Source organism: Dermatophagoides pteronyssinus, unplaced genomic scaffold (assembly GCF_027571235.1).
Source record: "Dermatophagoides pteronyssinus isolate colony J.1.1.1.1 unplaced genomic scaffold, Derpt_VIB-CSIC_2022.12 sq0012, whole genome shotgun sequence".
In the NCBI taxonomy this organism is placed as follows: domain Eukaryota; kingdom Metazoa; phylum Arthropoda; class Arachnida; order Sarcoptiformes; family Pyroglyphidae; genus Dermatophagoides; species Dermatophagoides pteronyssinus.
The window spans coordinates 162800-172277 of NW_027461536.1; the positions used below are offsets into that span (position 1 = coordinate 162800).

At 29.3% G+C, this 9478-nt stretch overlaps 3 protein-coding genes across 3 annotated transcripts; 1 reads left to right on the forward strand and 2 right to left on the reverse strand.

Moving 5' to 3' along the window:
* Positions 1-129: 129 nt before the first annotated feature.
* Positions 130-2727, reverse strand: hyx (cell division cycle 73 hyrax). The gene is made up of 7 exons (XM_027339467.2): positions 2410-2727; positions 2215-2336; positions 2023-2138; positions 1590-1960; positions 680-1534; positions 533-624; positions 130-474 (listed from the first exon to the last, which is right to left on the reverse strand). The coding sequence occupies exons 1-7, from the start codon at positions 2538-2540 to the stop codon at positions 293-295; spliced, it is 1869 nt and encodes a 622-aa protein (XP_027195268.1). The 5' UTR covers positions 2541-2727; the 3' UTR covers positions 130-292.
* A 56-nt stretch (positions 2728-2783) lies between these two features.
* Positions 2784-5468, forward strand: LOC113789879 (uncharacterized). Its single transcript, XM_075821742.1, has 2 exons — positions 2784-3367; positions 4295-5468. The coding sequence occupies exons 1-2, from the start codon at positions 2911-2913 to the stop codon at positions 4978-4980; spliced, it is 1143 nt and encodes a 380-aa protein (XP_075677857.1). The 5' UTR covers positions 2784-2910; the 3' UTR covers positions 4981-5468.
* LOC113789875 (uncharacterized) lies at positions 5342-9465 on the reverse strand. The gene is made up of 4 exons (XM_027339465.2): positions 9030-9465; positions 7039-8966; positions 6479-6959; positions 5342-5467 (listed from the first exon to the last, which is right to left on the reverse strand). The coding sequence occupies exons 1-3, from the start codon at positions 9320-9322 to the stop codon at positions 6556-6558; spliced, it is 2625 nt and encodes an 874-aa protein (XP_027195266.2). The 5' UTR covers positions 9323-9465; the 3' UTR covers positions 5342-5467; positions 6479-6555.
* Positions 9466-9478: the final 13 nt, after the last annotated feature.

Genomic DNA, 9478 nt, shown 5'->3' on the forward strand with positions numbered 1-9478 from the left:
TCTTGCATTTCATATTATCATTGGATTTTTTTAAATAATTAATATATTTTATTTTATTTATATGATAATAATAATATGAAATATTATATTTACATTAGAATTAAAAATTCAAACATGATGCTCATATCCAGTAGTACGATTAATTGTCGATTGGGATTGTTTTAAAAATTATATAGAGATGTCCATGATTTTCAAGCGTAGATATTGAATGAATAATGTAAATGTTTGAATTTAAAATGAAAAACGGTGATAATGATGATTTAGTTTGAAAGAAAAACATCAGTAAATTTGATCAATAACGAACTACATTATGTTTATGTTTGGCAATATGTTGATCTAATAATGACCAAAATTTTAATAAATTTGCTCGATCCAAATGTCGTTTACTACGAGATAAATCAATAATTTCTACCGACCATTTTGCAACATTATTATCCAATTTCATTTCATCAAATTTTAGATGAAATGCTTTTACTGAAAAAAAAATAAAACAAAAAAATTATGGAAAATGGACAAATTGTTAAAAACTTACTTCGCGCAAAAATTTCCACGGGATTACCATTCCATGGCCAACCTTTGAATTGCCATGCTGGTCCTTGAACGAAAACTGCTACAACACGATTCCTTTAAAAAATCAATGAAATTATTAATGATTCGCTTTTTCTCAAAGTTAACATACCACTCTTCCTGTGTTAATTTCAATGGATTATCAATGATTCGATACGGAACAGTGGTATTATCCGGTTTTCTTCTTTGTATCAGAATTTCATTTTCACGTCGTTGATCACATTGTTTGGAATCCATATATTTTAGATCTTGTAAAATAGCTTTTGCATTATACATTGTAATCAAAGATGTATTGGTTGCTGGTATTATGATAATCGGAGTTCGTGATGGTCGTTTCTGTGGTTTTTGATTGCCATGATGACCATTATTAGAAACAAGTTGATTATTTTTCTGCATTAATAGACCTGTCACTGCTGAACCTGAAACGGTTTTCGGTGCAGTTGAACCTTCTGTTACACTTTTTAATGTAAGACCATGATATGTACTGGTCGTATCGATACTGAAACCTAATGCCGAATCATTTTTAGCAAAACGTTCCTGATCATAACGATTATATTGTTGTTGTGCTATTTGTTGTTGCTGAATATTGGCAGGTTGTGCTGATGGTTGTATTTGTTGAATATTATTACCGACGTTTATTGCCTGACCATTATTCATCTGTGATGATGTTGTCGACATTATAACCGATGATGTTGATGATGATGATAATAAATTCGATCGATTCATTTGACTTGATGAATGTATAGAATTATTCGAAACAATACCATTGCCACGATTCCGTAATGCATTATCTTCACGCACTTTGATTGATTGTAGTATGAAAAATATTGGTTTCTGAAAATTTTTTCCTGATGATTGTAATATATTGGTACGATTACGCCATACACGTTCTTTGTTCTGAATTTCTTTGGTAAAATTTGAATCATACTGTAATAGCACAGAATGATCGGCTGCCGTATTATTCAGTCTGTAAACAAATTATCATTTTTAAAATACTGATAAATGTTCATATCATTCCTTACCCTAATGCTTGTGCACCTTCCAGATCGGTATCAGCATCAATAATCGTCGAACGTTTTTTTGCCAAACGTTTTGCTTTCAATGCGGCAATCTGTTCATGACTCATCGAATCGCGAAGAGATGTTGTATTCGAATCACCAGAAGCACCGATACCACTAGCCGAACTTGAACCATGTTGTCCAACTAATAAATCCGTTGGCAATGTTTTCTTAATTTTCGGTGCATCTAAACGTGCGGCAAATTGCTTGCGAACTTTTTCCATTTCATCTAATCGAGCCAATTTACTAGCTGGTGGTCCATCTTGACCATCCATCAATTGGCCAGTCATTCCGACATGACCAGATAAATTCTGTTGATGGCCACTTTCTTTGTTCTATACAAATATAAAGAAAACTTATTAGTTGTGATTCGTTGATTGATTAAATAATGACTGACCAGTTGAGAAATGCTGATGGGCAATTCAATTGGTGCAGATTTATCAATGGAAGCCGATGTAGATGTTTCGCCACTAAGATACGCAAGTAAATCTTTACGATCTGGTCTTTGTACGACTATATACAAAATGATAAAATAGAGTGAGAAAACAAATTGTCTTTTTCATTATCGAAAATGATAATAGAAACAAACCAGGAATCTCAAACGATGCTGCCTGCTTAACATAGGTAGGATGTTGTAGATGAACATTACGAAGAAAATAGACCAAACATTCAAGTGTATAATAATTTTTATTCGGTCCATCACGTGATGAACTAATTTTTCAAAACAAAACAGAAAAAAAAGAAAAGAATTTAGAGAAATGAAAATGAATCACAACAAACCGACCTATAGATTAGATAATTTGTTTTTGTTTGTTTTGGCCAACAATATTCACCAAAACAAATCATCTGATCTCTTTCAACAATATCTTTTTTACGCATATGATATTGTCGTAATAATGATAATGGATCAGCCATGATGATGAATTATTATTTATTCTAATTAAATAAACTGTTGACTGATGTAAACGGAATAAATCAGGAATTATTATTGCCACTGATATTGATGATTATGAAATTAAAATCAATGGATGAATACAACAAACGATAATAACAAAATTAAATTAAATTGTTTACAACAAAAAAAAACCTCGCAAAAAAATAGACATATAACACACACACACACACACATTGATTTATCGAAAAGAATCGAAACAAAAAAAAACAACTGGTCCGTTCATAAACAGAATTACTTCGAATTGAAAGAAAAATTCGAATCTTTTTCATTTTTAAAATTTGTAAAATTTAAAATTATTCATTCAGGACCTTCATTGAAATTCGAAGTAAAATGGCTGATTACGAAACGATTGAATCAAGTGATGGACAGAAAAAATTAAAACAAATTCTCGATAATTATCAAGGTGATCGAAGATCAATCAATGGACGTCGTGGTTGTGGTTTTGATACATCCGTTCTATTAAATTATCGAAAATATTTAAAACATAAAATTCGATCATTGGAAAGTGTGAATAAATCATCTACATTATATTATGAATTGCCAATGCACAATGGACTCTCATTGGTCACAATGAAATCACCAAATATGTCTGATCAATCAGATAAAATATCAAAATCTAAATCAAAACGACGAACAAATTCCAGTCAATCTTCGAAAAACTACAGCCAACATAATGTGACATCATTATCATCAAAATATTCAATGATTCCTTCACAGCTAAATGAATATTTGCAATCAAACTTTAACCGATCGGTTCATAAAAAACCTAATCAAAATTATTATCATCGTGATCAGAAAAATTCGGAAGCTTTGTATTTCAATAATAGCCAACAACAACAATCAAATTTTCCAACATTTAGTACATTCTCAATAGCAGATATCAATCATCATAATCAAGAAATGATGAAAAACAATAATTCCAAAAAGTTTGATCGAATCATTATTAATGATCAAGATTATCCATATTTTTAGCTATATTTATGACAATGAAAGGCGATTAATTTATTTCATTTAAATCTTAAGATCCTGATATAGACGATATTTTTCATATTGATTTTCGTTGAATCAAATGTTTCTAAAAATCAAAAAAAGCAAAAAAAAAGAAGAATTGTAATTTCAGAAAAAAAAACCAGAAAAAGGAATATTTCAACATTTTGAAAGTGTTTTTTTGGGGGGATTCGAATCATCCATTATTACCCGAACATGTTCATTGGATATAAATAGGGAGTATTTGTTGATCATCCCATTGCATTCAGTGAGAAATAATAACTCGCTTTCGTGCTTCTTCTCTATTCATTCATTCTATGTACAAAGTTTGTGTCTGTGTATGTGTTGTGTGTGTAAACAACTATAGCCGCCATTTAGGGAGAGAGAGAATTTTCCAATCCGCCAATCAAGCTCTCAAATTTCAAAGAATTTGATTATTAATAAACAAAATCAAAATATTTGAATGAAAGATTAATTAATTTTTTTTTGTTGATCAAATTATTTATATATTTTTTCCAGATGTTTATCTTTAATACAATCCTTTTATGATTGTATTTATTGATCAGTCATCAATTTTTTGCTACTATAATTTCGTCATCGATCTCATCATTATTATTTAATCATTATTCATTAATTATACTATAATAATTTTGTTTTGTTTTTTATATATGTTGATTCATATGAAATATGAGCACTACAAGTAAAAGGCAATCGGCAAAAAATGCAGCATTGGCTATTGCATTTGAAATTTCAACAAGATCACCGACAAAAAAACAGCCATCAAAATCGAGATCAAAACCTAAGCCAAAAAAACAAACAAAAAATTCATCGACCAAACCATCAACATCATCAGGATCGTCGTCATCTAAATCGGTATCAAAACGTGGATTAATCGCAGGCAAAGATGTGTATGCAGTTAAACGTTTATTGGATAAACGTATCAAACCCGATGGCCGTATTGAATATCTTGTTGAATGGAAAGGATGGTCTAGTCGTTATAATCAATGGGAACCAAAAGAAAATATCATTTCATTAGAATTGATTAAAGATTTTGAAAATAGAAGAAAACAAAACAATTCAACGACGACAACATCATCTTCCTCAACATCATCATCTTCAACAGCATCGTCATCATCATCATCATCATCATCTTCAACGATAGGATATCGTAAAGCACAAATGCGGCCAACGTCATCAAATAAGAAAAAGAATATTAAGCAAAAAAATATTCATCATTCTCATCATCACCATCATCATCACAATCATCATAATAATAATAAAAATAATCTTAATGGACCTCAAAATAAGAATGGTTTATCAGTTGGTAAATTTGCAAACTTATATACAGCAACAACGGTTGGTCCACGACAAGCACGGCGTTTGAAAGCAGCGGCCGCAATCAAACATCATTAATCATCCATTTAATAATAATATTTCAAATCAAATTTTGATGAAATTTTCCAATAATAATCATCATCATATAAACACATTATATAAATAAATTAATAATGATTTAATAATATAATCAATTAAAACATAATAATTTTTTTTTAAATTATCTTGAAAAACATTTGATCAAACATCACGATTGAATCTCATCATTTTCAACGAAAAACAAAACAAACAAAGATTGATGATGATGAATTTTATCCGCCATTTTTCTTCTATTGTTTTCTTTCTTTATTTCTTTTGTCGAAATCATAACAAGCACATTGATTTACAAAGGTAATCTCTCATTCATTTTTTTTAAATAAAAAACAAATGCAGTTAAAAATTGATTTTTTTTTCTCGAATTTTATTTTAAAATCAAATAATTTGCTCACAATTCAAAAAAAATGACATTATCATATTGATCATGATATTCAAAATATTAGCATATCTATCGATTATCATTACATAAATGATTTTCAAGACGATTTCGTGTTTGATAAAATTTTCCACATTTTGAACAACCAAAAATGGATTCCATATGAAATGAATTCATATGTTGTAACAATTTACCCCGATTATCCGCATTAAAACTACATACCGCATACATACATTGATATTGATTTTTTTGTTTTTGTTCTTGTTGAACATCTTGACATCGTTGTTTAGGGTTTGAAATTGATTTGTTGAATTTATTTGCATTGATGTTGTTGGTTTTATTAGAATTATCGTTTTGATAAAAATTCTTCAAATTTTTTAATTCTTTATACATTTCCGAAATTAAAAATTCTTGATTATCTTGTTCTTTTTCCATCAATATTTTATAACGGCTTAATCGAAGTTTAGAAATTTTCATCTGTTTTTCAATGATCTGAATTTTTGTCAATGTTTGACCAGAATTATTCATGATTGTAAAACTAAATTTTAATTGTTGGAAGAAAAAAAAATAGAGAGAATTAAATTTTTTTAAATACAAATAATCAAGCGTTCATTTGAGAAATGATCAGTATCATTCTGATTGTCGGGATATTTTGGATTTGAGTTATATTCGAATGTTCTAGTTTAACAATTAATTATTATCAATGTATTTATTAATTAAACATTATCAGTTTAGTTATCGGTTTTAAATAACAGTTGTTATTGCATTTTTGAAATATTTTTTCCAGGAAAAAGACAATGTTTTTATTTAAAAACTTTGCGATAATCTTTGTCGATTTTTTTGAAAAAAAACACTTCAAATTTGAATCATCACTTAATGTACAAGAGGTTTATATCAATCAGATTGAAAGTACATAATTTTACTTTCTACTAACAACGAATCAAATTATGAATCGGAAAAAAAATTTTATTACAAATCAATAGAAATTTCATTCATGAATGAATATTGTAGATAATAAGAATAAAATTCAAAATCCAAATACAAATAATTCTGTGAGAGAAAGAAAAAAAATCACAATAATTTAAAATTATTCAAAACAAAAACAAAAAACACCAGATTGATTTTGTCAAGAAATAAAAAATCATGTCGTTAAAAAAAATTTCTATAAAAAGAATGTTTAGCTAAAATTTTCCCATACGAAAACTATGTAAAATTTTTGTATCACGTAATGATAATGATAAATCCTGCATAAATAATTGCATATGGTTTTGATCACGTTCATTTATTGAACGTTTTGATTCGATCACCAATGCTAATGTCATATCCGGATCGGGTCTCGCCAGAAAATATGTAACATTTAATGAATTGGATGATGATGATGTTATCATTGAATGATTTGATTCAATCGTTGCTGTTGATGATGATTGTTGTTGTTGTTGTTGTGGCTTACGATCATGTTCAATAACAACAATATCGGTATTATTCAATTCTTTTGAATGATTTTCCATTATCATTATTAATGATGGATGTCGATTCATATTGAATTCAATAGGATATGAATAAATAATTGGTAATGAACTACGACCTAATTTAAATTAAATTTTAAAGGATGAAAAAATTTCCAATTAATCAACTAATCAATTCGATCATCATGATTTATTTACCTTGTGGAATGACTGTATCAATGAATGGTGAACGATATCCTGCTAATGAAATATCTGATTTACCTTGTAAATTCCATATGAGTACTATGTATGATTGAAAATCTGAACCAATTTTACGTATAAATTGAATAATTTTTGAATGAAAATCATAAAACTGATTATTAGCATTATTATTGTTGTTGTTACTATGTTTTCCAAATAGATTACGCATATAATTATCCGTTTGTTGATAATTTATGCCATTCGATGAAGATGATGATTGATTTATTAACGATGATAACGAATTAGTAGATGTCATTGATTGAATTATGTTTGATGATGATGATGATTGAATCGGCGTCAAATGAATCATTAATAACGAATGAAAATAAAAACTATATTTTGATAATAAAAATAATTTAAACCGATTAAACCATTGTATTAATGATGGTATCGATTTTGTATCCAAAAACATTGATGAAGAAAATCCTGAATAATGTTGATGACCTTGTTGTTGCTGTTGTACGGTACGAAAAAGAAATTTAGTCGATGTTGAAGATGGTGTTGTAGATGATGATGATGATGATCCGGGATGCATTGCTGTTCCTGTGATATTGTTCGGATAGACAAAATGTGTTTGATTCGGTGATAATGGTGAATATGGACGACCACTACTATTTGGAACACTTAAATTCGAACTACTTGAACTAGATAAACTTGAAGCTCCTAATGACATTTGATTATTCTGTCCACTAGCACTATTGACACCTGTTTGGTTTGATTTGGTCGTTTGTCCATCTGTTGTCGGTGGTGAATATTGTTTTGATTGTGTTTGCGATCCATTAACGATAACTGTACCGGATCCAATAGCGGCATTACCGGCAACCATTGATAAAAGCATTTGATTTTCGAAAAAAAATTCTTTCGGATTAGCTAAACGGCTAATTTTATTATGTGCTTCTTGTAATGCGAATAAACTTTCCATATAACGCCATTTTTGTATAAAATGATGGCAACGAAGTAATGCTAAAATTATATCACATTCAAACATGAACATAATTTTCAATCTTGTCAATACCGGATGATGAAATGAATCTTCAGCACGTGAATGTAAATCATTAATCGTTTGTAAAAAATCATCTAATTGAATGAATTTATTAGTAAAATTTTGCTGCTGCTGTTGGTGTTGTTGTTGACAATTTTGATGATTATTATGATGGCTACCACCGGCCATAGCTAAACGTTCATAAAAATCAATCATTTCAATACGAACTTTACAATAGATTATTAATTGACCACATAAATGTCCAGCAAATTGATCTAAAGAATCGAGATTATTGGATGAATCAGAATTCATTATCGATTGTGGAAGAGGTGGTGGGGGTGGTATAGATGCGGTCAGTTCTTCAGTCGTAAAACTTTCAAAAATAGGTTCGTTCATTTCCAATGATTTTGTTTGATTCTGATGGCCTACATTATCAACTGAATGTGAAGACGATTGTGAAGAGAATCGACGAAATAATTTGGAGAAAAAATTGCTTTTGGATGAATTTTGCGATGATTGATCTCGAGATAAACTTGATGATAATGATGATTGATGAGGACTACTGGATGATTCTCGTTGATGATTATCGCCGAATACTGGCGATTGTTGACGATTATTTTCATTATCCATTGCCTCGATAATATCGAGACAATCAAGAGCGTCTTTAGCAAGTTCACTATCATCGGCGATAACTTCTTCGACAACTAGATCGCCAGCAACATCATTGATCGAACCAATTGAACTTCCAATTGATGGAACCTGTTGCTGTCCGTTATTAGAATTTGAATGAATTGGCGATGACTGAAATGGAAGCAGATGAAAATTATGTCGTAAAAATAGTTGATTAGATCGTTCTTCTAAACGTTGAAATTCAATCTTTAGATTTTCATATGTTGATTTTAGCCTTTCGAATTTAAATGAAAACGATTAGTAAAGATATTTTTTCATTCTAAATGATAATACTTACAAATTTTTACGTTGAAATACTTTACAAGAAAAAAATTGCAACGATAAATAATTACGATCAGCAATGATTAATTGTGCCAAATAATGTAACATTGAGGTTAATATTAAATGTGAATTTTTGGCACGAAATTGATCACGTTCACGTTCAATAAATTCTTTGGCTTTATCCCATTGATAAGTGATATGATAATAGAAAAATTGTTCCAAAATTGATTCAACATTTTGTATGGTAGCATGGGTAGCCAATGTCAATGATGATTGTTGAGAATTATTATTCATTTTACCTGCCATCATAGTCGATCATAAAATCTGGTTGTCAATTAATTTAGTTAGTTTATGATTATTAAATCCGATGAGATGATTATGATGGACATAATGTTTTTCCTGACAAAATCAAATCATCAACATCAACAACAACAAAGAAACGAATACGCCATTCATCGATTGATT

What these genes read in the sequence shown, in the direction of transcription:
- hyx (XM_027339467.2), bottom strand. Translation starts at nt 2,540, where the DNA reads ATGGCTGATCCATTATCATTATTACGACAATATCATATGCGTAAAAAA. An exon ending in ACAAATTATCTAATCTATAG is followed by an intron (nt 2,337 to 2,409) that starts GTCGGTTTGTTG and finishes TTGAAAAATTAG; the next exon opens with TTCATCACGTGATGGACCGA. An exon ending in CGTGGAAATTTTTGCGCGAA is followed by an intron (nt 475 to 532) that starts GTAAGTTTTTAA and finishes TTTTTTTTTCAG; the next exon opens with TAAAAGCATTTCATCTAAAA.
- LOC113789879 (XM_075821742.1), top strand. Translation starts at nt 2,911, where the DNA reads ATGGCTGATTACGAAACGATTGAATCAAGTGATGGACAGAAAAAATTA. An exon ending in TAATCAAAATTATTATCATC is followed by an intron (nt 3,368 to 4,294) that starts GTGATCAGAAAA and finishes CAAAAAATGCAG; the next exon opens with CATTGGCTATTGCATTTGAA.
- LOC113789875 (XM_027339465.2), bottom strand. Translation starts at nt 9,322, where the DNA reads ATGATGGCAGGTAAAATGAATAATAATTCTCAACAATCATCATTGACA. An exon ending in GTATTTCAACGTAAAAATTT is followed by an intron (nt 8,967 to 9,029) that starts GTAAGTATTATC and finishes TAAATTCGAAAG; the next exon opens with GCTAAAATCAACATATGAAA. An exon ending in TGATACAGTCATTCCACAAG is followed by an intron (nt 6,960 to 7,038) that starts GTAAATAAATCA and finishes AATTTAAATTAG; the next exon opens with GTCGTAGTTCATTACCAATT.